We start from the raw sequence: 27,906 nt of genomic DNA, 5'->3' as shown, positions 1-27,906 counted from the left end.
AAGTTAATTCCCCAAATGGCTCATCACCCCTCTGCTAGGCCAGCCAACCTCTGAGTCTGCGGCTGCCAGCATGACCCAATCCTTGAATGAAAGTTTCTGAAGGATCAGAGCTACACGGTAATTTCCTGCTTCCTGATGCTGTTCACCTTCCACTGGTGAGGCTGTTTAAGCTTAGCCTACTCCCATTCTAAAATGAACCTAAATGTTTTGAAACAGAAGTCCCCTGGGAGTTCTAGAACCAGACTCGATCCAGTTGTGTGCCCAGCTCAAATGTTGTGTCTACCCAGATTCATGGCCACCCTTCCCCCATACCCATACCAGAACAACATAGCCTGTAGGCTGCCTTTCGGTCCTACTCTGGTCCTTGTCTACCACTGCTCTCTGACTCATCAGCATGTGCTACCTGAAACTCGGTGCTAATACTCTGCATTCATTGTAGAGGGTTTAATCAGGACATGATGAACAGAGTTGCGTAAAACCTCATGCTGAAATTGTTAACTATAAGGATCTTAGCTGTTCATGAATCTGCATGAGGCACATGACCTGAATAAGAACTTGAGAGAGGCAAGAGAAATGGGAAATTGAATTTCATACTCATGGAGACTTTCTGTGTGATGTCAATGCCAGTTGACTACTGCATTGTTCTGACCAAATTTAAAGTTTGTCAGTACTATTCTGTAGGTCACACTTTCTTCTCTCCCAAGAAAATTCCTACAACACACTCTGCAAGTCCACATCATTGTCAGGACTAGCTCTGACTTTACATGTCCACATTGCTACTATCTGAGCCCACTCAATTCCTAGTCCTACCAAGCCTATATACCTGCCCTGACCTTTGCAATTGCTGTTCTTTCTGCCTAGAATGCTCTCCCTGCAGAAGGCTGAGTGCCTCGCTCCTCATTCAAGTCTCAACTCAAATAAGAATTCTTCTTTCAAAGAGGCTGCCTTTCAGTGGCTTGATTGGTTCAAGCATAGCTCCAGGCACTGAGGATAGCTCCATCAGAGCACGATGGCCTCAGGTGCTAAATATAGCTTGGTACTTGAGCATCAGTCCCAGATGGGGTTGCTGGGTGGATACTGGTCCAGGTACATGCAAGAATCTTCCTCACTATCTCTCCCCTCCTCTCACCTAAAACAAACAAACAAACAAAAACACAAAAAGGCTGCCTTTGTTGCTCCTCTCCCAACAACATTCACTAAAATAACACCCTGCTTTAGTTTCTTCATAGCACTAAATACTACCAAAATTATCTTAATTTACTTATTTATTATGTGTCTCTCCCACTAGAAAATTTATCTCCATGAGAACAGAGATTTTATCTTAGTTACTGTTCTCTTCTCGATCCTAAAACAGTGTCAGGCTACTGAATTAGTATTTATTAAATTAATTATTTCTTGTAAACTCATATTCTTTATTTTTTTTAAAAAAAACTTTTATTTATTGACTTTAGAGAGTGAGGAAAGGAGAGAGAGAGAGTGAAAGACTGATTTGTTGTTGCACTTATTTATGCATTCATTGGTTGATTCTTGTATGTGCCCTGAACTTTTTATGGTTATTTCTCTGGAAAAGAGTATGCATATATTTTGCATTTGGGAAGAAAGGTACACCTAATATCTAATGATCAAAAGGGCTGAAGGTGGTAGTCACTAGTTTTACCTGCTCATGCTTCACCCTTTGGGGCACTTTCTGGGCTCCTAGTGAGTGGCAAGGTTGGGTCATGTGACTAATTACAGCCAATGAGTTGTGAACATAAGGGAACATTTAAACATATAATTGCCATTGTGAGTTTCTCCAATGTACTTTTCCCAAGAAATATAATGGCAACCCTCAGCCTGGGTTCCTAAGTAAGGATGAGAAGGAAAATCCCCTGCAACCCACAATAAACAGGTAACATCAATTTTGTTTTAAGCCACTATGATTTGGGGGGTTGAGCATTATTGCAGAATATGTAAATATTTTGTTCAGAGTAGCCCATCCTGAACAAAGTACCTATTTATTGTAAGCCTCTTGCCTTAGAAAGTAGGCTCAATGAAGACCAGAATCTTGTCTATCTTGCTGTAGATTATATGCCCAATATTTACTACTATACTGGCTCATAGTCAGTGCTGAATAAATATTTCTTGAGTTAGTGGAGGGGTAAATTTTCTTACATAATTAAGGGGTTTGTTCTAGTAACAAAAATTTCTGTATCAGTCCAGATTTGCTCAGTGTTGCTATAGGAATAACCACCCAAACGCAGTGGCCTGAAACAGCAAAAGTTAAATTATTATTTTACTACACACCCATTATAGGATGGCAGGGAAGCACCGCTCATTCCAGTTTCTCAGGAGCCCAGACTGACTGTAGCCACTGTCTTGAAAGTTGCTGGTTGCTATAACAGAGAGATTAAAGAGCTCAGAAGGGTCTTTCATTGACTCACATTACTTCTTCTTGTAACTAATGTGATTCATATTACTTCTGCTCATAACTAATAGGCCAAAATTAGTTACATGGCATTGCTCAACCACAAGGAAGCCAGGAAGACCAATTCTCTCTTGTGCCCAAGATGGCAGACAAAAAGGAAACAATTCTGGAACACCATGAATATCTAACAAAATAGGCAAATGAAAATATTTGTGATAAGGGGGAAATAAAACTGGGTAATATGGTAGAAGTAATTGAGAGACCCACTTAAAGTGGATTGTTTGGGAAGTCTCTCAGAGGTAACATTTATATTGAGTCCTCAAAGGTCAGAAGGAGTGAGCAAGAATGAAAAGAACATTTTAGACAGGAAACAACAAGCATAATGGCCCTAGGGTAGGAGGAGCTTGGTTTTTCCTGAAACTGGCAGAAGATGAGAATTACAGGAACCAAAGAAGCAAAATAGATGAAAGGGGCATGTCATCGAGATAAGAGAGACCATCAGCGTCAGATCATAGAGGGCCCCAAGAGCCATAATAGATGAACAGGATTTTTTTTAATTATTTTTATTTCCTCATTTTAGAGAAGAAAGACAGAGACAGAGAAAGAGAGAAAGGGGGGGAGGAGGAACAGGAAGCATCAACTCTCATATGTGCCTTGACCAGGCAAGCCCAGGGTTTTGAACCAGTGACCTCAGCATTCCACGTCAATGCTTGATATACTGTGCCACCACAGGTCAGGCTTTTTTTTTTTTTAATTATTTTTATTTCTTCATTTTAGAGAAGAGAGACAGAGAGAGAGAAAGAGAGATGAATAGGATTTTATCCTCAATGCAACAGGAAGCCATTGAAAGGTCTAAGGACAAGAAGTACATATTTTATTTATGTTTTAAAAAATTAGTTCTGTCTATGTGGGGAATGATTTGGAAAAGGGTAAGAGTAAAAATGGAAAGACCAGCTAGGAGGCTGTTACAGCAGTGTAGACATGATGGGGCCAGGAAGGGCTGTGTGTGTGTTTGTGTGTGTGTGTGTGTGTGTGTGTGTGTGTGTGTGAGAGAGAGAGAGAGAGAGAGAGAGAGAGAGAGGGAGGGAGGGAGAGAGGGAGAAAGATGGCAAGAAATGAACAATATAGATATATTTTGAAGGACCTTTGTGGTGTATTGAATAAAAGGGAATAGTAGGAGTTATTTATGACTCCCATTGTCAAAGATAAAGCCAGACACTAGCCTTTTTTTTTTTTTTAAGTGAGAGGGACAGAGGAACAGATACAGAGAGAGATGAGAAGAATCAATTCTTTGTTGTGGCACCTTAGTTGTTCACTGATTGCTTTCTCATATATGCCTTGACCAGGGGACTCCAGCCGAGCCAGTGACCCCTTGCTCAAGCCAGCAACCTTTGGGCTCATGTTTATGATTCCATGCTCAAGCTGGGTTCTCTGTGTCCCAGGCCAATGCTCTATTCACTGCACCACTGCCTGGTCAGGCCAGACACAAACTCTCATGAGTAAAAACTACTACTACAGACAGGAAGAGTATCCACTGTGATCTGAACTCAACTTTAATTTATCCAGAGGTGATTGGGTGTTTTAAAGGGAAAATGAGGGAACAGGAAGAGTCAGGGAAATGAAAAGTTGTAAATGGTTAGTAAGTATAGGCCACCTGTGTGGGCTAACTGGCAATTATCAAAGTTAGGATTCTACCCTCCCACAGAGACTGGGAGACAGAAGTCCTGCCCTGTCCTCAGGGGTTGGCTGGAACAAATGAAGAAAAAAATGGCAGCTTTGAGTTTTCTCAAGTAGGAACTTTAGGGAGGGATGGACGAGGGCCTTCTTAGGAATGTGGTCTTGAGCTGTTAGGAACTACATTAGTGTTTGTTCAAGTCTTGATAGACCAAGGTTGAGGCCTCATTGAGAAGAGGGTTCAGAGAAGCCTAGCTAGAGTTTGGTTAAGGAGAGAATCTTTGTCACCATGTTTTGGTTGTAGTGAGGGGGTGACTGGTGGTGTCTTTCACAGAGACAGGGAAGTCCAAGGGACAATTATACTGCTCACAAAAATTAGGGGATATTTCAAAATGCACTTTCAAGATCAGGGAACTTGCAGATACTCCAGTACTTTCAGCCTTTTGTATAGTGCAGGCATGGCCAACAGTTTTTGCCCCGGGTCCAGATTAGAAAGGAAACTTTTTTCACGGGCCGGATGAAATATTAAAATTAAAAAATGTTAAATACAAAAACGATTCGTTTAAGTAAATAAAATTTTATTGTGTAATTTGTTTATGAATAAATGTAAGTAATTTAGTACAACAAATTAACAAAAAAACCAATGTGACGTGTTGAGGCGCTTTGCATCACCTATTATTTTTTTAATATCTGGCTCTATACTTGTAGTAGCTATTCTTAACACAGCCTCCAAATGTAAATCATTCCATCTTGATCTTGTACTTTTATTTAGATTCATTAAAGAAAAAGTTTGTTCACAAATATAAGTTGAGCTGAAGATTACTGAAGATATCGTAGTTTATGTATTACAATTTAAAAGTACCACTTATTTCATTTCCACAGTGCATCGTGCAGAGAATATTAAAAATTTAATCGTGGGCCACATAAACTCATTAGGTGGGCTGGATCCAGCCTTCGGGCCATATGTTGGCCATGCCTGGTATAGTGCATTTTCACCAATGAAATAAAAGTTGGTTTTGCATCTTATTTGCATAATCAAACAACTTTCTTTGACTTGTCATTTGCTTTTCTGATGTTCTTGTTTAATAAAAAAAATCAAATGCTTCTTTTTTTCATTGCTTCATATTCATTTGGAAGTATCCCCTCATTTTTGTGAGCAGTTGTAGGTTAAGAATCTAGAAGACTTAATCCTATCATGGATATGTTAAATTTGAGATATTCAAATATGTAAGCAGTTAAATATGTGAATGGGTCATATAGGAGAAGTCTGGGCTAGAGCTATAAATTAAGGGCCATCAGTGTGATGTGACTCAAAGATCACACAGGTGAGTGGGAATTGGAGGAGAGATGGAGACTCTGGGTTTGGACTAACAAATTCCTCCTTGAGACTTGTTTCCAGAAGTGGGTCATTGTTAGGTATACAGTTATATTTCTGATGGCCCTAAAGTAAACTGAACCAAATAACAATAATTCATGTTGCTGTTAAATGTTTAGAGACTTTGTTGTGATTTCAAATCCATCTCTAGTTGCTATTTCTAAATGGTAGCCCCCCAAATTACATTTATTGAACACTATTGTTATCCCCTTTTTATATGGAAAACTGAACATACTTATGATGAGTTCTTCGAAGTCAGTTTTCCCAAGGTGACAAAATTAGTAAGGCTTGGGTCCTCTATTCAAAACTAAGCAATCTGGTTCCAGAGTCTGTGTTCTGAACCCTTACACTATGTGGCAATGAGCATAGTAAAATAGCTTGGTTTTTTTTAATGTGTGCTAAGTTATAGACTTTATCTATATATAGTAGTTCTACTAGGAGTTTTAATTGGCTCTTCTGTGCTCCGGTATGCTTGTCTGATCATTAGGGTTGAGGCACAATTCACCTGGCGCCTGTGCCTTAAGGTATTAGAAACAAATTCTAGGAGAGAAGCCCAAAGCTTCAAACCCTTAAAAACAAATGAACACAAAAAATTTTAAATGCCACTGTACAAGCCAGTGAGGTTTGCTGTGCCCTAAAGCAGTGGTCCCCAACCTTTTTTGGGCCACGGACCGGAAATGTCAGAAAATATTTTTACCGACCAGCCTTTAGGGTGGGACAGATGAATGTATCACGTGACCGAGAAAAGCGTCAAGAGTGAGTCTTAGACAGATGTAACAGAGGGAATCTGGTCATTTAAAAAAAATAAAACATCATTCAGACTTAAATATAAATAAAATGGAAATAATGTAAGTTATTTATTCTTTCTCTACGGATGGGACCAGTATCGGTCTGTGGCCTGGGGGTTAGGGACCACTGCCCTAAAGCATCAAGCTCAAGACTCAGTCCTGGGCACATCTATTGTCAGGGAGATGAATAGAAACTTTCCCAACACACAAAGCTTTTCCCTCTACAGAAATTATACGTAGTATCAACACAGTAAATTCACATTGTTGCCATAAGTATTAAAGAGTTCCTTGAATGTTGGAATTAGTTTCATCTTTACTAAGGTGACCAACTTTTTTACAATAAAAAGGAGGACAAAAATAAATTGAAGAAAACAATATTGTAAATAAAAGAAACATTTTATTCATTGCAACAATAATATACTATAATATGATAAATGCATAAAACATTTGTAATATTTTATATTGTAATTATGCTTACATGCCTATTAATTTTTAATAATAATTGTAAGAAAAAAAGTACTCATTTAGATAAAAATAGGTCACACCACAGGCAATGGATCGACTCTGCATTGATCGGATACTGACATTTACAGATCAGTTTCCCATTATCAAAAAGGAGGACATGTAGGAGGACACTTTTCAGGGAGGACGGAACTTACAAAAGAAGGACTGTCCCCCTAAAGGAGGACGATTGGTCACGTTATCTTTACAAAAGACAGAAAAAAAAACCCCAAAACCCTATATTGTAGCAGTCTTAGGAGCCCAAGAAAGGGAGGGAAAGAAAAGAGAAGGAATTCAGATCACAGGGACACTTTTAGGTGAGCAAGATGCCTTTGGATGGCATCTTGGGGTTTTTCTGTGCACGGTTTTTCCCCCATTTATGGTGTGCAGAAACGTCCTGATCTCATCTGAAATACCTTTTATTCTCCCTTCCCTCGCTCTTTGAGCTGCCAGTTCTCTGACCCCAGTTCCCTGGCCTTGGATCCCACCCACTCCTCCCCTTCCACCCAGTGGCATGCCAGCCTAGTTAGCCTAGCCAGTGCGCCTGCGCGCACACGCACTGTTGCTCCGCTACGGGCCCTCAGGGCGGGTCCGGGAGCTCACGAGGGGAAGAGGAAGAGGAAGTTGGGGGAGGGTCCTAGTGGGGAGTGAACCGGAAGTGCAAGTGCTGCTGCTTCTCCTCGGCTAGGCGGAACCTGCTCAGTTGGGCCCGGTAGCTGCAAAAGAACTTTCTCCCGCCCCAACAGTCACTGCGGCCAACTGCCTCGCCCGCCTGGCAGCCGCCCCCGCCCTCTCGTCTTCTCCTCCCCAGCTCGGCGCACCCTCTCGCCCGGCAGTGTCCGCTTGCTCCCACCGCCACCGCCTCCTCGTCTGCTGCCCGGCCCGCCCTGCTGCAGTGATGTGCGACAAGGAGTTCATGTGGGCCCTGAAAAACGGGGACTTGGATGAGGTGAAGGACTACGTGGCCAAGGTAAGCGGGCCGAGTGGAGTGGAGTAGGCGAGAGTGGGGAGTAGGATGGAGAGGAGGCTGCGGACTTGGATGGGAGCTGGGCAGGTGGTTTGGGGTGGGGGAAGGGAAGACATCCTGGTGGAGGTGGCGCTGTGGACCGAGGGGAGTCAGGGGGCGTCTGAACTGAAGGGAGGGTCCATGTAACAAGGTCCCCGTTGTCTGTGTCAGGTACCTGCTGTGTGGCTGCTGCCAGATCCCTTGGGGGAGGGGAGGCAAAGTAACCGGCCCTTTTGGCCTCACTTCTGAGATCGGTTCATTTGAGTTCGGCCCTCTTCTAAGCTAGAGTAACATACTTAACATCTTTCTTTGAATGAAAATCATTCTCCATCTTGAACCTACTTATGACTGAAGTGACCTAAATGATTAGAATCAGAAGAACTTTGTTGTTGTTGTTGTTTTAACTGTGGGCTCCGTTAGTGAATTTAACGTACTCATTGACCGTGGAAAGAGAGGACCCAAAATAGCAATGGTTAAAATTATGAAACTTGCTATATCACTTCACTGCGGAGTCTTAACCTGGGTGTGGTCTTTTCTTCTCCCCTCTCTACCACAAATGCAGATTTACTTCAAGGGGGAAGGTTGTAAGCATCTGGGAGTGTTTATGGTATCCGTGTAGTTTTCAAACAAGCGTGTTAACTTGGGTTACTCCATCTTGGTCCGTGATTCCATCTGAAATACTTACACGTGTTATAAGTAGTGATGCAGTTGAGTCACGGTATGTTTGAGGGTAAAATCGTGATGAAGATGGCTAATCTTCAAAAGTGAACTCCAAAAGGAAACTCTTAACTATATATAAAACAATCCACATTGTGGTAGACTGGTAAAATTCCAAGCTTGCCTGCCTTCGGACCCTAAAATTGTGCTTTTGTTAATTAGGAGAGAACTTACATGTGGTTTTGATATGATGATAATCTAAAAAGAAATCTGAAACAGATGTGTAATTTTATGACGTAACCATGGAGGCATCTTGCTTACCTAAAAGTGTGAAGAACTAGATTTTAGTTCTTTAGAGAGGGTATGACTACTAACATGGTACTGTTTTTGCTTCAGAGATCTGGGTTAGGAAGCAAGTAACCAAAAGCAAGAGTTCCTTAAAAATTTGAAGGATTGTGTAATAAGATTCAAGGGAAGAAATTACTTGGAACACTTCAATCCATGGTACTCATTCCATTGTTGAAACACCGCAGTATTTCAGAAGTGAGTGGGCTTTTGTTTTTTTGCTCCTGTGCAACCTTGAAACATGAAAAGTTGATAAGTACTGAGCTTACAGTTACAAAAAAAAATAACACAATTTATGTAGCGTCTTCCTGACACATCAACTTTGTAAGCCTTGTGATGCCCTTTTATTAGTTCCATTTTGCAGATAAGAGTACTGAGATGCAAGAGACTTACAAAATAATCTAAAGTTAGGGATAAAAAATGATGAAGCCAGAACTAAACTTAGACTCTTTAACTGCTCCATGCAGTCGCTCACAATCTAAAATGTGGTTGCAAAGCATATGATACCAAGATTTCTAGTAGGTTATTCCCAAGGTCCACATCCGCACACAGATAAATTGTACAGTCATCAATCACACAAACACATTTATGAAAAAATATGTGTCAAGAACAACGGATTAATTTATTTTCAGTTAGTTTTTAAATAAGGTCATTATGTTTGATTTTGGCATTTTTCTACTACTACCATTTTGCCTACTCATTAACGAAAAGGATGTGCACAGAAGGGACGATAGACATTGAAAGTAAAGTAAAAGAAAGTACTGTATTGAGAACTCTTTTATCCAAAAAGGTTGGGCTGTAATGTCCTAAGAGCAGATCATTGAGCTTTTTCCTTTCTTGGTTTTTACTGAGTAACTTGAATCATTTTAAAATATTTTTTGCTTTATTAGTGAAAAATAACAAAAAAACCCAAAACAGCCAAAAGCTAGTCCTCCAATTTTTACTCACCGAGGTCCTTGACTGTGCCTGTTCCCTCAGGTCCATATAACATAGTTTCTTCTCAACAACCATCTTCCCTGACTATTCATGGATTCACCTTTTTCATGCACCAGTTTATGAACCCTTGTTACCATCTCCTGAGTTTATGTATATGCATGTGCAGAGAAAGTATATTTTAAAAATTGGAATTTCCAGTTTTCCTCCTAAGGGGTTAGAGTCATTAACATATTTTCCTCTGTTCTCCTATGAAGATCTCTCAATGTTAACATAAGGGAAGCGTTTTTAGTAGTCTTCCTTTTTTAATTAATGTTTTTTAAAAAATCAATAATTGTACTTTTCTGCCTGCTTTTGACTTCTATACAGGAATCTGAAGTATGGATAAGCGTAAGTTGTTGGTTTTGACTGACCTACAAACTATATTTAGTTAATTTATTGGGTACCTTTCAGGTCCCAGGCACTTTGCTAGGCCTGCCATGATGGTAAAGAATTTGGAGACAAAATCAGGAAACTTAAGCATCTATATTTAGCAGATCTATGGAGAAAAAGCTTACATACTTTTAAAGTAGTATGCAAATTATAAGTAATATCCTACACAAAATTCGGTTTGTGCAGTTGGAAAAGAAGTGAAAGCCAGCAAGTAAGATATTCATAAGCAGCTATCGTAGCTCCATTTTCAATCTGTATGCATCCTCTGAGTGACTGTTCTTGCCTTCATCTTCCATTTTTGCCTTTATGTTAGTTTCTCCCATTGGGATTAATCCAGCCCTCACTTGAGCTCCAGAATGGTTGGCTTTGTTCAGGTAAATTTCCAAATTGAGCTCCCATTTTGTTCTCAAAAATTGTTTCTGTTGTCTCCATTTTGACTAATGGCATCATGACCCAACTATTTGCCCAAACAAGAAATTGGGGGTTTTCCCCAAATTGTTAAGTGTTATCAAGACTACCTATTTACTCTCTCTCATTCACTCCTTTACTCTCCATTCTGAATTGCTCCTATTTTCTTGCCTGAACTGTATTTTTCTTGACTATCATTTTCCCCTTCTTCCTGGTCACCTTGCCCATTTTAGCTGGAATGACCTCTCCATAATGTGAATCTGAGCATGTTATCCTTTTCATCCAACCTACTTCACTCCCTCAAAATACTTATGTGATTCCCGTTATTATTTTTAAAATGGGCAACTCCCCTGTGGTTTGTCACACTTGGTCATTGTGATCTGGCCTGTGCCTGCCTTTCTGAACTCACCTCTTTACAAGCAGCACCCAACCCCAAACCCTGCCGTACTATGCTGTTTCTTAGTCGTTTGTCTATATGTATGCTGTCATCCCCTTAACCAAGTCTGTTCACCTCAGCCCCGGGCCCCCAGCCTGGTGAGCCCTGTTGGTCCTTTTAGCCAAATACCACCTTCCAGAAAAACATTTTGACTTCAGATGGTACCCTGCTTCTTTTAGTGTTTTATTCATCAAATTGCTGTGATTTTGTTTACATGTCTGTTTTTAATTAGGCTCTGAGCCTTTGGGGGTTAGATGCTGTATTCTCTTTCATCTTTGTATCTCCAGTATAGTACCAAGGAATTTCACACATTAAAAGTGTATGTTCAAAGTAAGATGCTTTTTATTTGTAACTTAGCTACAGTTACAATGTACTTCATTAGTTATATAATGATGATTACTATTGACAGGATGACTTACACTGCCAGGTACCATAAAGCACTGTGCAAGATTTTAACCTAAGTTTTCATTTGCTTTTGACAACAGCATTTCAGTGTAGGTAATAGTATTCCCATTTTGAGGATGAGGAAATTGAACTGAGAGAAATTAAATAACTTAACAAGGTCACTGAGTACATAGCACAGCTGGGATTTAAACCCAAAGTCTGAATCTACAGCCTGTAAATTTTTCACCCTATCAGTCTGCCTTCAAATGGTTATCTGGTTTTTTAGCTCGCAGTAAGTTAGAATCAGCACACTTAGAAAATGAGACAGGGGCTTGCAAGAGACAGGTACCTGTTATCTCTATGAATGAAGAGTAGAAAAATGACTATAAAAGTTTTTTTAATGTAACAATTTGAAAATAGTTAGCATAGAGACAACAGCTCTGTAAACTTTAAATCTCTTCAGGAGCTATCTTTGCTCAAGGCACGTCTATAAAGAGGCTGATAGCTTGTGAAAACTTGTATTTACAGTCACAGAATTTTGTGTTATAATTTGTAATTGTGATTCTATACAGTACAGAAAAAGTCGAATTGTGTCTGTTTGCCTTAGGAAGAAAAAAAAGTATTGTGATTCCTATTCAGAATGGTTTAAATGAAATAAATAGCACTTTTTTTCAAAAGTATGTACTTTAAATTTTATATATTTGAGCACTGTGGTGCTGTGTACAGGTATATCATTTCCTTATCACATCAGCTCATAAACATAATCCCATTTTAGAATTTTTAGAAATGAGAGACTGAGACAAAGATTAACTTGCCTGAGGTCAGAAAGCTCTTGAGTAATGAAGCTGAGATTTTAACCCTCTCTGACTTCAAAGCTCCTTGCTATTAAACTTCAAACCACTGACCTTCATTGCTCAACAATGCTAGGTAACTGAGGGGCTCCTAGCATGTAATTGAGTATATATGTATTAAAAATAATCACAGCAGGATGGTAATTATCCATTGAGGGTACTTAGAGGTGAGCTTTGTGGTAGATTTTGAAGATCCAATCTCTTAGAGGTGAATGCTTAAGAGTTGTATTGAGATGTAGTTCTGTATAATCTCCAGTAGGTCTGATAGATGTACTCTCTTGTTTACATGTGCTTCTATTTCACTTACTGTGAAATACTATACATCAGGTCTCTAACTTCCCTTTCTCTGTGGTTTCCTTTCCCTCTCCGGCCCCCATTCTAATTACATCTGCCTTTGACACTCTGATAGGTTTGAAAACCAACAATTGTGTGCCCTATGAGAGGATAGGATCTCTTGAACCTGAGAAAAGTATCAACTCTAATCTTTAGAAATTGCAACTTATTTGGATCGCTTTTCACTCCCTCATAAAATAGGCAATTCAAAAGAGGGTCCTGATTAAAACTCTTGTAATTATTAGTTTTACGCAATTTCCTTTTTCTTGTTGAAATGATCAGTTCCATATCATAAAAATGTGTCACTTTCCACAGCAGGGCTAATGACCCAGTCAGAAAGTGCATATATCAGCTTGTGTAAGATATAGGTACCCTCAGTAGACACAGAAAGATTAATATACTTTTCTTCCTATTAGACTTTAAATCTTTTTTATATTGGGAGGCAAATGTTCACTCAGATGTCCGTAGTGTTTTCCTTTGAGATTTTAAGCATTATCCTCACAATAGTACAGTTAAAGGTGTAATAAAGCTGATTTTAATTATAAAAATAATATATACTTATTATTTAAAAGATAAATCTTCATTGAATAGAAAAAGGTGAAACTAGTGTTCCATTGACCAATTCCCCTTAGGTGGTATCTTTCTTTAAAATATAAAACTTGGGTAGTTTTAAGACAGAAGTATTTTAAAAAGATAAAAATCGGCCCATGATTCTACTGTCTGGATAATTTCTTATAACTTTCAAAGGTGAAATAAAATTAATTCAGATACTAGAAAATGCAACAGTGATGACTCCCTTCCCAGGTTTCTGTGAACAAAGTGAGCCTATCTGAACAGGTCCATATAATTAATTTCAGGAAAACATTGAAAATTCATTTACTCCTCCATTTTCCCACTAAAAAAATATTCTATGCACACTTCTGCACTTTGCTTTTGAAAATTCCTTAATCAACTTAGGTTCCACATTGAAATTTATCTGCCCCCTCCTTTTTTATTGGTGCGTAGTATTCTATTTTATGGATATACCACAATTTAGTTAACTAGTGCTCTAATAATAAAACATTTTGTTTCCAGCTTATTTTTGTAATTAAGCAACATTGTAGTTATTACCTTTATATAAATTATTTTACAACTTTGAGACTTGTCTGTATAACCCTCCTGGTGAGTTTTCTGAGCTTAGGCGCCCATCAGCAATGCATGAGCCCGAGCCTTCCCTCCAACAACAGCAGCACTGGGCATCGGCACACTCCTTAGTTTCTGCCATTTGAATAGTTGGGAAGTGATACGTTGCTTCAAGTTGCATTTTTTTTAATAAGGAAATTGTATCTTATTAAAACATTATAGGCATTTGTATTCTTCCCCCATTGTCTTATTTATATATTTTTGTTCATTTTTTTATTAGTTGTTTTTAATTGATTTGTGTGGATTCTTTACAAATTAAAGGAGTTAGTCTTTTTCTCATATGTTTTGCAAACATTTTTCCCAGTTTGTGTCTTGACTTTACCTATTTTGTCGTTGTTCTACACCAGACTTTGCCTTTAATATTGTTAAATAGATAACGGTTTCCCTGTCTGGATTTTTGTTTCCTATTTACAGAGACTTATTTCTTCTCTACAGATTACAAATAAATTTGGTCTCTCTTATAGAACTGGGATTATTAATTTTTTTTTGCATTTTAGGCATTTGATAACTCCTTTTATTTATTCTGAAGTAAGGCATAAAATAGGAATATAGTTTATTTGTATATTTTTTTACATGAACAGAATTCTAATGTGTTTGGATTTCTTGTCTTCTGTTCATACTAAACTGTTTTAATGAATATGGCTTCATAATATGTTTTAGTATGTAAGAATATGTAATTCCCCTTATATTCTCTTTTAGAGTTTTTGCAGGCAGTTCTTCTAAATTTTTTTTCTTTTTTCTATTGTCTTGGGAAAAGTGTGAGAGTTGTTTAGACCTACCTCACGTTTAACCCGTATGTTTTCATAAACATTCAACTTTCTTTTTCTGGAATTTTGGCATCGTATGACCCGAAGAACATAATGCATTAGCTTTAATCCTTTATGAAGAATCTTAGGAAGATATGACTGATTATAAGAATATATTATATGAAAGTATTTAAATCAGTGAAATGTTCAGGTATTCAAAATGTTTAGATTACATCAAAAACTACCTGGTAAAAACATATTGCCGAAAGTAAATATATTGCAACTGTATCTTTACTGCACTTGATCTTTGAACAATGTGAGGTTTGGTGGCACCGACTGCTGCACAGTTGAAAGTTCACATATAACTTTTGATTTCCCCCAAAACTTAACTACAGTTGTCCCTCGGCTTCTGCGCAGATTGGTTCCAGGACTCCCCACAGATACCAAAATCTGCAAATGCTCAAATCCATTATGTGAAATCACACAATATAGTGCATATAGTCAGCCCTCTGCATCAGCAGATTCCCATCCTCAGATCAAAAAGAATGTTTTCAAACCACAGTTGGTTGTATCCACAGGTACAAAATCCAGGGAGATGGAGGGCTGAGTATATATTTATTGAAAATTGCGTAACAGTGAACCTGTATATAAAGGGCCAGCTGTATATCATAGTTTTGGTAAGCTTAGAAATGTGATTATTTTAAGTCCACAAAACATTACATGGTGGAGAGGAACTGTAATTCCTGAATTCATGAGAGAAGAAATCAAAATATAAGCTGACCCAAGAAAACGAAAGAGCAAAGTGTCATGTTACCTTAAAGTTCCAGAGGCCCATACAGTAATTAGTGTGTATAAATGCAATCTCAAGCTTCAAGAAAAGTGTATATTTGCTCTACTTTCCTCTCATTTAAAAAGTCAGAGACAAAATGGGGGCATTTGTAATATATAAAGGTTTCTGTTTACTGTATGAAATAATGAATGTTTTAATATTTAGGTTAAGACTCTTGGCCATCTGAAAAATTAGATATCCAAATAAAGGTGGCTGTAGATAATGAGCTCTTTACCCATAGTGTAATTGAAGCTACAATTCTGCACTTTTAAGAATTTGAAAGTGCGTTATTGGTGAAACCATGGTGTAGAGCTTACAGGTATTGGCTTCGGACTTAAACCCTCCAGCTCTGGCTCTTACATACTGTAGCACTTTTGGGTGAGTTAGTTAACTGCTTAGAACTTGAGTTTCCTCAACTGGGAACAATGAAGGTAATAATACTAATAAACTGTGTACCATTTCCCTGACATGTGGTGAATGCTAATGTATGTTAGCTATTGTTACTGATAACCAATAATCATTCATTTTTTAGAAGCAGAACTACTTAAAGCTCATCAACTTCAATTCCCTTATACTGTAAATGAGGAAATATTAGATATTAAAGCTTGACTGGGATCATACTGCTAATTAGGATTAGGACTTTAATTCAGTGTTCATGAACCCGAACAGATGTTTTTGACACTATGCTCTGGTGTTTTCTAATGAAATATTTTATACTAGCTATTAACTTCTATTGGAATATTCATTCTTGTGCACTCCATCTGCCTGGCAAATTCTGCTTATTTTTTGTTCTACATAGCATTCCCCTGACTGTGCAGTTAATCCCTCATTTACACCAGCATGGTATCTAATGTAGAGCTTCCCTATTGTTTTTATGCTCTAGTGTAGAGTTTCTTAAACTTGAGAGCTATGGGCTCCTGACTTTACTGGCAAGTCACTGGACGTGAATGTGAAAAACAGTGGCTTAAGAAACTCAAAACTGTGGAATATGTCTTTTGTTCTTAATGGCTGGTTTAAAAAAACAAAAGTGCATGTCTAGATGTGGACAGTTGTTTCCATTTGAATAGCACCTTTCAGTAGTCTCTGAGAACTCCAAATACTGCTGCAGATCTTGGTTTAAGCTGTGGTGTTTGTAGTGGGGCATTTGTCTCTCGGAAGGTGGGGTTTTCCCAGCATTTGAAGCCCCTTCCTGTGTTTGAAGAGTTCCCTAGGACAAGAGTATGGATCTTGGTGAAAGGCAAGGCCTGGCTCTTAGCACAGCAAAAGCTGAAAAGGACAAATAAATTGCTTTCTCCTGCCCACTCTTAGGAAACGGGCCTGTAACCCAAACAAGACTAAGTGCTTTTATCTGGAGCTGATACAGAGACTCAGGTACAGTAAGAGAGGTGGTGGCAGCCATAAAACACTTTCCAAAAACAGGAGGAGCAGTGGGGCATCTCCTCTGTGCCCAGGGGGTTCTTGTGACGTATTTCAATTTTATTCATTCCTTTCAAACCTCCTTGGTTCCTGCCCATTTACTGAGCCTGGTTCTTTGACCTTCCCAGTACTTTTGAGAGCTACTTTTAACATCTGCTTAATGTATTACATTTCTTTTCATCAATATGAATTGGTTTCTGTTCTTGCATTTAAGAGCCCCATATTAATTTTTACCTGCCTGTATCCCCTGTTGTGCTATGAGCTTTTTAAGATAGAAATTATTTTTGTATTCCCAATATTTATCACATTGTCTCTTATCTACAATACAATTTAGTTAAATTTAGGTTGAATTGGTATTTCTAGGAAATAACCCTTCTTTTGTTTTCAAAGTTTTACCATATACCTCTTTGTAACAGATGTTTATAGTATACAGACAATGTGTCATTTCTTTTTTTGAATAGGTCTAAGCTTTCAAACTATTATTTTAAAGTCAACTTTATCTAACTTTTCCCCACTGCTACTGATATTCCACACTGATAGTTGTGGAATACAGTTCTGATAATAGTTGTAATAAAATTAATAGCTTCCACTTGTAATTTCTCGTGGATCATTTTAGATTTTCTTTTTTAGTCAAATGATTTTCACTTGAAATATTTTTCTTTGTGGTTCTTAACCACACCACTGTTGATGTCATCTATGATGTCGTGAGGGTGGCAGCCATCAACATTGTAGCCTGCAGACTGGGCAGTCCCAGGACCTCTTGAATAGTTCCAGAGAGTTCTCTAGCTACAGATCAGCGCGGCATCTGCCAGGCAATGTTGACATTGCCATCAAAAATGTGGTATTTCCACTGTGCTTAATGTTCTTTTGCTTCTTTCTGTCTTGGCGGTTCCTTGAGGGCTTTGAGGACCAGGGCAGATGCAGAAGGTGCTACCTCTACCTGGGCCTGTCTCTTCTGAGGGGTCATTTCACTGTGCTCCTCAGACCCTTCCAATCACAGGTGGCTGTGGCAGTGTCATCACTAACCTTTTTTGGAGACAGACTCTGGACACTGAAGTCACAGGTTTGATCACTGGTCAGGGCACGTAGGAGAAGGGACCAATGAGTGCAGAACTAAATGGAATAACTAAGTAGAAAAACATCTTGATGCTTCTCTTTCTCTCTCTCTCTCTCTTTCTCTTTCCCCACTCTCTCATGCCCTCTTACCCCCTGTCTCTCTCCCTTTCCCCCCTCTCTCACCTTCCCCTCCTCCTCTCTCTCCCTTTCTCCTCTACCTTCTAGCAAATCAGTGAAAAAAATTTAAAAACCAATTTTTAAAACCATACAGTCTCAGTAAAAGTAGTTTTCACGCTTGTTTCCTTGTGAAAATAAGAATCATCAGTATTTTATTATTATGAATAAATATTAAAAACTAGACTTAATGCCACATTACTTATAACAATATAAATGCGTGTGGACCATCAAGCCAGTAAACTTGAAAGCTTTCTAGCTGCAAACTAAGTCCTTAGAAAATAGCTTCATTATCTGTCCTTTTAAAGCCTCTGTGAAGAGTAATCATATATACTTCACTTCAGACTCTGGTAGCCCTGGGTTTGACCCCCAATCCTACCACTTACTAGCGTTGGCCATATTATTTAATTTTGTCAAACCTCAGCTTTCTCCTCTGCAAATGGGGATTTTAATAGTACCCAATGATATGCCTTATTTGTCTAATTTTTAAGAGATCATGGATGTAAAATTCACAAAGCAGTGCCTAACACGTTATAACTAAACATTTGCCATTTATGTTGTTTTTATGTAGATCCTTTATTAAGACATGAATAGTTGTGATGGAGACTGTATGGCTTTGTGAGCCATGTCTGCTGTTGTGTATGATACTCAACTGAGCGTGTCTGTGCTCTAGTAACAATTGACAAAATCAGGGAGTAAGCAGGACATGGCCACCAGGTCCCTGTTGCACACTTCTGCATAACACTGAAGTTGCAAAAATTGGGTTGTCTAAATTTCTTTTCTCCTCGAGTTCTTGAGATCAAAAATAATTTAAATTGTATGAGCAAATAAAAACTTATTTGGGGGGTTGTCCTTCCAAATATATGATTCAGGAATCTTTATGGTTAAAAGACAGAGGAAAAGTAAGGCGTAGAAAGCTAGGTGTGGATGGGGAAGAGAAGCTGAATAAAGATCACTAAAAGAAAAAGCATCGACTCTCTACAGTAAATCTGAACCTGAGGCAAGAGGCCTGGGTTATTTTGAAAATTAGGAACTGTTCTTTATAAATACACAGATAGGAACTAATTTAGATCCTTAAACTGAAAGGGACTTCTACAAAATCTTTTAAGCTATCAGAGGTCACCAAAAATGTTCCAGAATTTTTCTCTTCCCAGCCCTTGTGTCAGTCCTGTAACCTGGCTTGACTTCCAGCTCCAGAGTGAAAGAGAAGGCAGTTAGCACAGTTTTCCCTGGTCCATTCATAATTCATTCAGCAAATATCATTTGAACACCTACAGTGCCTGCCACTGTATTCAGTAGCCATGGAAATACAATAATGAACAATTCTTCTGAGAATTAGTTTTATTTGGTAGATTCAGTTAAAAGAGTGTATAGTACAGACAAATAAAAGTTGTATGATTCTGAGTAAATAATTTCCCTACTCAGTAGATTTAGGAGGAATTAAACAACTTAAGAAAACATCAATGCCAAATCAAACATCAAATTCAAGATGAAAGATAATGGAAACTGAATGCTTTCTCTTTGAGTACTCTGAGTTCTTAACTCGATGCCAGATATATATGGTCCTTACATAACCAATAGATGTGTGTGTGTGTGTATATATATGTATATGTAATTTAATCCTCACAACTACCCAGGTGGGCTTTCTCTTCTTTTATAGTTAGGGAAATAGAAATTAAGTAACTTGCCCGGAGACCCTACAGCTAATAGTGGAAGGACAGGATTTGATCTGACTTCTTCCCAAAAACACACACACAAAAAAAAACCACATTTTTTTTTAATCATTTGCATTGAAATTTTTTAGAACTACAAATAAAATACATAGATTAAAGAATTAAAGATTAAGTGTTAACAGTAGATAGAGCATTGAGATTGAACTAGCAAAAGATGGGGAAGAGCAAACATGTTTGAACTGATTAAGTAGAAGTTTTCTAAACTTAGAAGACCCAAGATTGAAAATAGAGTGTTTCCACATTCCTGTTCAGAAATTAATAAACAGACACTAGGAGCAAGACACATCCTAGCTAAAATAATTAAGTAAAAAGGTTTGTTTTTTTTTAATCTGAAAAATTTTGGGAAAAATATTAATTTCAAGGAGTAAAATCAATTTACCTTTAGATTATTTTTATGGTGGACAGTACTGAAAAACAGTGAAACAAGCAGTTCTGTTAAAAATAAAAGATGTGAAAACATATTCAAGCGGTCATTCACGTAAGATTGAAACAGACAATCTTAAATAAAACACAGGGTGGGGCAAAAGTAAATTTACAGTTTTGAGTACATGAGAGTTTATTCTCATTATTTATTAAATATTGTTTTCCATATGAACTGGGAACCTACTATTGCTCCCACCCTGTATGTATCCCTCCTTCCCATTCAGAGATCAATGGATTGCTATAGAGATCGCATCTGAAACTTGAGGGATTGAATTTTTCTTTTTCCTTTTTCTCTTTGGCCCTCACCTTCCGTCCCTTTTTCTCTTTCCCACTCTCGTGCGTTTATTTACAGATACAGCCTTTAGGAATGTAAACCATTGGATCAGGACATGAGATATCGATTCCAACTTTGGAGCCTTGAGTTATTTTCTTGCAAATGAAGCTACATTTTGATCATATTAATCTCTTGTCCAAATTGAAATATATTTTGTTTTGAATGGATTTTCTTAATGAGCATTGTTCCAGAGCGGAAAGATCACTATTTCTATCTCGAGGTCGCTGGTTCGAGCCCCAGTCAGGACACATGAGAAGCAATCAATGGCACAACTTAGTGGAACAACTAGTTGATGCTTCTCTCTCCCTCTTCCCCTCCCTCTCCCTCTTTCCCTCTCTCTCCCTCTTTCCCTCCCTTCCCTTCCTCTCTCTCTCTTTCTCTCTCTCTCTCAAAAATAGTTCTGTGTAGTGTATAGTTCTATGTAGCATATATGTAGTGTATTTGGGAGAATATTTGGGACCTTAGTTGTTATAGTACTTCTCTTTAAAAACTTTGTTAGTAAGAAAGGTAGATGCATCCTTAACACTTTTATTGGTACCTTTAAAGAGTTCTGCATTACCTTACATTTAGATGTTTTTCTAGCTCACACCTTATTTCTTTGATTTCCATTAGTTCTGTGTGATACTGGTAAGTAAATAAATGAAAACCTGTAATTTGTGTATGTATTTCAGAACCTTTCATTGTCCTACGTTAAGAATCCCAGAGACAGATTTATAGATATTTGTATAGCTGTGTTAAAAACACAGGACTTTGGGCTCTGGTCGCTACAGAGTGACGCCCCGGAGGGGCAGAGCATCGCCCCCTGGTAGGCAGAGCGTCGCCCCCTGGTGGGCGTGCAGGGTGGATCCCAGTCGGGCGCATGCGGGAGTCTGTCTATCCCCGTTTCCAGCTTCAGAAAAATACAAAAAAAATAAAATAAATAAATAAAGCCACAGGACTTTGTTTTATTTTGCAATTTTCATTCTCAATGTATGTGCTTTGCTGTTCTTTTTTTTTTACTGTGAACATTATTATTATTATTTTATTTATCATATTTTTCACTCCATAAGACGCACCTGACCATAAGACACACCTAGGGTTTTAAGGAGGTGATAGATTGTTCATGTTTGTAGGAGATATGTAGCGTAAGAGCAAGTTGATTTTACACTTCTCAGACCTACCTTTCTGTGGTAGCATCCGTTTTTTCTATATTGTGACTTTCCAGATGAAGTATTAATGTGTTCTCACCTTTCTTGCTTGCTTTGCCCCTCAGTTGTAGGTTGCACGTTAGAATCCATTGCTGTGTTATGATTTAAAATTCTGGTACTGTTTTACCCACTCACGTTACCAATGCAATTATGTGTGATTTCTTTTGGCAAAGGTATATCCTAAGGTCAGAACTTTTACCCTTAAGGGCCAGGGTAGGGAGCAGGACAGAGGGAGGATTGTAGGGAAGGAGAGGCCATAGCATTCATTTGATTCTCAAAAGGATCTGTCATTAAAAAATATATGAGCACTACAGTCTTAAGGAATTCTGAATTCTAAGTGGGGAAAGGTCATACCTACCTGTGACAGAATTATTGGGGACAATGAGTTAACTATATAGAATTTGTTAAATTTAATAGTTTTGCATGTTCTTCTGTCAGTCAAGTTGTCCAGTATTAACTTACTTGCTGTGCTACAAAATGGTCACACATATGCTAATTAGGTCTACTGTTTGTTAAGTAGCTTTTGAGGACACTGGTTTCTTGTGACAGTACAGTATGTACTTATGCCTTAGAACATAGTTGCAGCAACGTGTACATATCTTGGAAATCAAAGGAAGAGAATTGTTCCTTTTAGCCTGAAGAATGGCGTTTTTAAAAGTTCTCTGCAGGAATCAGATGACCATTTCATTTAGAAATACTATAAATGCCATCCTATCTGAATGTTTATTATACAGAAGACCCAATATTGTTTAATGGAGTCCTGTGAGAAGTACTGATCTAGTAAATATCTCCACCAAACTACACTTTTGAGATATATATAAAAGATTTTGCCATTAATGGCAGGAAATCTGAAACTATTAAAAATATACCTCATATTTGTAAATACACTCTATGTTCTTATTCCATATTGAAACTATTTAGGGGAATAGTTTTGGAAAAAAACTATTTGACTTGTAAAAAGTTGGGGAAGATCTAGTGAAAGGAAGAGTGAGCCATCTAGGAAAATAGAAATACTAAGTACACTGTACTTTCCTGACCTGCTCTATACTTGTATTGTAGATGTTAAAGCTACTAATGCTTTTTATCACAAAGCCCCTTGGAATGACGTTTTTCTTCACTTACGTACCTAACCTGTTGTCTCTTGTTTGCCTTAAATTTCCAGAAGCTAGTTGTACTTGCATCCCACCAGAAGGAAATGTACTGTCTGGACTATATAAGTGATTAGAATAATAGCCATAAAGGAAACCAAAGACCTAATATTTGCTCTGTGTTATGAAATAAACAATAATAATAATGATATTCTTGTGGCCACCATTTAATGTTAGGTTATTTGCTGAGTACTTTGTCTACATTTTCTCATTTACTTGTCATAAAAATTTAATTAAAAGGGAAAATGTATGTATCAATGTACCTTGTGATGTATCATATGGTATTTGCCTTTCTCTGACTGACTTATTTCACTTAGCATAATACCCTTTAGATCCATCTGTGCTTCCTCAAGTGGTAAGATTTCATTCTTTTTTTATGACCAAGTAATATCCCATTGTATGTATGTACTACAGCTTTTTTGTCCATTCATCTATTGATGGGCGCTTGGGTTGCTTCCGTATCTTGGCTATTGTAAATATTACTGAAATGAACATAGTGGTGCGTGTATTCTTTCAGATTAGTAGTTTGTGTTTCTTCGGATATATATCAAGAAATGGAATTTCTGGGTCATAAGGCAGTTCTATTTTTAATTTTTTGAGGACCCTATATACCAATTTGTATTTCTACCCAGCAGTACACAGGGTTCCCTTTTCTCCACATCCCCGCCAAAACTTGTTTGTGGATTTATTAATGATAGCCATTCTGACAGGCATGAAGTAATGTCTCATTGGGTTTTAATTTGCATTTCTCTGACCATTAGTGATATTGAGTGCATCTTTTCTCATTGATCTGAAAAAGAGTAAGGGAGAAGGAATTGAGAGAGAGAAGCATCAACTCATTATTCCAGTTAGTTGTGAACCTATTGATTGCTTTTCATATGTGCCCTGAATGGGGTTAGAACTGGCCACCCTGAAATTGAACTGCCAACCTCAGCCTCCAGGACAGGGTTCTATCCACTGCACCACGGGCTAGGGCTTGAGTGTATATTTTCATAAGCAACATTGGCCATTTGTATGTTCTCTTTGGAGAAGAGTCTATTCAGGTCCTCTGCTTATTTTTTAATTGGGTTGGTTTTTGGTTTTGTTTTGTTTTGTTTTCGGTGTTGAGTTGTATGGATTCTTTATAAATGTTGGATATTATCAGATAAGGGTATCTGATGAATTATTGGTGATTATCTTCTCCCATGCAGTAGGTTGGTTTTTTGCTTTGTTGATGGTTTCCTTTGCTGTGCAAAAAGTCTTTTAGTTTGATGTAGTCCTGTTTATTTTATCTTTTGTTTCCCTTTGCCCAAGGAGCTATATCAGGAAATAATATTGCTAAGAGAATTGTCTGATATTTTACTACCTATGTGTTCTTCTAGGAGTTTTATGGTTTCAAGTCTTACCTTTAAGACTAATCCATTTTGTGTTTACTCTTGTATACATGTAAGAAGGTGGTATAGTTTCCTTTCTTTCTTTCTTTTTTTTTTTTTTGCATGCATATGAGTACTTTTTAAAAGATGAAGTGGGTAGAGGAGGAATGGAGTCTCAATTTTTGTTTATTGACTTAGCACAAACCTGTTGTCAAAAAAGAAACTTTTGGAACCACAGTGATCATAGTTCAGCTCATGCTGAGCGTGTTGCAGCTTTTACTTGACCTGATGAATTTTGTCTTTGTTCGCTTTTGTATTTCTACCACTTAAAATAATAATTAGCTTATAGTGGGAGCTCGTAAATGTTTGTTGAGTGAATGACTGACCAAATAAATGGCTAGTGAGTGGAAAATTCTTTAAAGCTTTAAGGTCTTATAAAAGATCTAGAGCTGCATAAACCAGGAGAAGAGGAGTTTATATACAAAGAACTTGCGATTCTTCTCTGTCCAAAAGGCAAAATCAAGATCAGATGAAGTAGTATCTGTTCGAGGTGAAAGTCTTTGGCAAAATTTGGAGTCAAATGGCAGGCAAAGAAGATTGTTCAAAGTCTGAACAAGAATTAAAGAGTGTTAGCAGAGACAGTCTAGATCAGTGGTAGTGAACCTGGTCCCTACCGCCCACTAGTGGGCGTTCCAGCTTTCATGGTGGGTGGTGGCAGAGCAACCAAAAGTATAAATAAAAAGATAGATTTAACTATAGTTGTTTTATAAAGATTTATTCTGCCAAACTTAGCGAAAATCCAACATCAAGTACTTGGTAAGTAATTATTACTATATGCTTTAACTTGCTGTAACTCTGCTTTACAAATTTTATAAAGTAAAGTTACTTCCCTACTTTATAAATCACCATTACTGTGGAACCAGTGGGCGGTTAGAAAATTTTACTACTAACAGAGATACAAAAGTGGGCGGTAGGTATAAAAAGGTTGACTACCCCTGGTCTAGATGAACCAGTTCCCTTCCATCTTAGCATTAGCCAACTGGCAGAAAAGGGGTCTGAAATGGGATTTGGTGTAGGTAACATCATCATAGGCTTTCCTCTTGTCACCCAGTACATTTGGGGTGTTTGTGTTCTTAGATACTATTAACTACTTGTAGTGCAAACAACAAGGAAATCAAAAAAGATGCCAGGCCTCTGTGATTTAATCACATAAAACATGATTCATTTCAAACTTCATAATTTAACTTAAATCATTGTAAGACTTCTCTACTCTTGACATAGAATATTACTGATTATTTTTTTTATAATTTGGTATTCTAGAGCAGTGCTTTTCAACCAGTGTGCCGTGAGACATGGTCAGGTGTGCCGTGGGGAAATTAAACATGGGTCCCCAAACTACGGCCCGTGGAGGCTATTTATCCGGCCCACCGCCAGCCGCCTCCATCTGAACATAAATATTCCCCTCACAATCCCTCCAGCTATCAGCGACATGAAGAGTGGAGGCACAGGGAACGCTCACTGACCAATCACCTTCTAGGATTCATCCCGACCACTAGCGATGAACCAATAGTAGGCCGCCTCTCATCCACACCCAGGAAGGTCCCTGCTTGGGCTGCCGCGCACTTGTCATTGTGTTGCCCGGCGAGTAGTTGAAGCTGCTACACCTCTCCATGGTCCCGATTTCTAATCCTGGTCAGGACTAGAGGTAAATGTTGCCACCACTAGCTGAAGCCTCAGCCTCAGCTAGTTATGTCTATCCTGATGGTGTATATAGATATTTGACCTTTTTCTTTTTAAAAGAGGCCCCCGCAGAGGGTGATATACAATGCATCACAATGCTATCAACTTTAAAGCTAAAGTTTGCTGATCTTTCTTTGGACAGTTTTTGATTATCTGTTGCCAAGGAGTTCCCCATTCTGGCCAACAAAGCTATTTTGACATTGCTCCCGTTTTAAACCATATATCTATGTGAGCTGAGCTTCTCAAGCTTGACTGCAATAAAAACTAAAAACAGAGACTGAGAACTGTTGAGGAAGAGCTTCGTGTGTGTCTTTCTACCATTCCTGCCAGGATATCCCTTTTGTGTTCATCAAAACAGGCCCAGGTTTCACACTAAGTGAGTATAAATACATTTAGAAACTATATTATTAACTATATAATATGTACTGTGTTAGAGTGTCATTTTGTGTCATTTTGGTAGGTGGTGTGCCCCAGGATTTTGTAAATGTAAAAAATGTGTTGTGGCTCAAAAAAGGTTGAAAATCACTGTTCTAGAGGAAGTAATCAAATTATTACCCAATACCACCAAAGCCAGATTCTGTAATACTTTTCCAGTTTTGTTTAAGATGAAAGATGAATTCAGCAACTACTTTGGCTCCTAGACTTTGACCCAAAATAGTAAGACTGATTTTTAAGAAGTAGTTTGGAGATTTTCTGCAGTTCTGAAAGTGCTGTGTGCTGTTGTCCTTCTGTTTCCATTCTAATACTCATTTTTATAGGGATAGATTTTGAGCAGACTGAGGTTTAGGAATAATTATTCTAGAGGAAATAGTAACAGCATATATGTGTATATACAATACACCTATACACACACGCTGCATTATAAATACTGAGGGTTTTGCTCAAGCATCGAGAACGCTGTTAAATGCCCTTTTTTTTTTAAAATCTATTAGAAAGGAAGGGAAGGAATGGGACAGGAACATTGATCTGTTCCTGTATGTTCCTTGACTAGGGATAGAACTGGCAACCTCTGTGCCTCAGGGTGCCACTCGAGCCAACCAAGCTATCTGGCCAGGGCTTAAATGGACTCTTACTACTGACTTTTAAAAAACTACACAAAACTAGAAAATAGATCTTTGAATTTGAATTCAGATTTTCTGAGGTTAATTTTCTTTGGAAGGAAGATAAATTATATGATTCTATAGAGTACAGATATTGTTAATGGATTTTAAATTTGTAAAAATTGTTATTTTCAGCTAATATAAAAAGTTATCAGAATTTCATATACTTAAAAAGTGTTTTGCCAGACCAGGTGGTAGCGCAGTGGACAGAGCATCGGACTGGGACATAGAGGGCCCAGCTTTGAAACCCCAAGGTTGCCGGCTTGAGCACGGGGTCGCTGACCTGAGCTTGGGATTGTAGACATGACCCCATGGTCGCCAGCTTGAACCCAAAGGTCGCTGGCTTAAGCAAGGGGTCACTAGCTCTGCTGTAGCCTCACCCCTTATATGTGCCCTCAAGGCACATATGAGAAAGCAATTAATGAACTAAGGTGCAGCAATGAAGAATTGATGTTTCTCATCTCTCTCCCTTCCTGTCGGTCCCTAACTGTCCCTCTCTCTGTCTCTGTCACCAAAGAAAATGTCTTTATTATTGCAAGACCTAGGCAAAATTATAAGTGTTTTCAAAAGTCTAGTGTGAAGTAAAAGAACTATGACAGACTTTTTAAAACCAAGTAATTTTGTTTAACAAAACTGGAAAACTATTACAGAATCTGGCTTTGGTGGTATTGGGTAATAATTTGGTTACTTCCTCTAGAATACCAAATTATGAAAAAAATAATCAGTAATATTCTGTGTCAATTCTCTCTCTAAAGCTCACTTAGTTTTTCAGTCTAGGCTCTATCCATAAGTAATGTAATTTTTACCTTTATTTATTTATTTATTTTTTCTTTTTTAAGATTTTATTTATTCATTTTAGAGAGAGTAGAGAGAGAAAGAAGGGGTGGGGAGGAGCAGGAAGCATCAACTCCCATATGTGCCTTGACCAGGCAAGCCCGGGGTTTTGAACCAGCGACCTC

The 27,906-nt window shown here is 38.1% G+C and overlaps 1 protein-coding gene across 1 annotated transcript in view; it reads left to right on the top strand.

The window, feature by feature from the left end:
* Window positions 1-7,381: 7,381 nt before the first annotated feature.
* The window catches only part of MTPN (myotrophin), a 47,905-nt gene continuing 27,380 nt past the window's right edge, over window positions 7,382-27,906 (top strand). Inside the window, exon 1 of the mRNA XM_066362773.1 lies at window positions 7,382-7,712. Within this exon, the coding sequence (XP_066218870.1) occupies window positions 7,641-7,712 (72 nt within the window). The 5' untranslated portion in view covers window positions 7,382-7,640. The remainder of the gene's footprint in view (window positions 7,713-27,906) is intronic.

Source organism: Saccopteryx leptura, chromosome 2, assembly GCF_036850995.1.
Source record: "Saccopteryx leptura isolate mSacLep1 chromosome 2, mSacLep1_pri_phased_curated, whole genome shotgun sequence".
Classification (NCBI taxonomy): Eukaryota; Metazoa; Chordata; class Mammalia; order Chiroptera; family Emballonuridae; genus Saccopteryx; species Saccopteryx leptura.
Note: the sequence above shows the minus strand (reverse complement) of the source record. Positions and strands in the feature narration are given on the sequence as shown.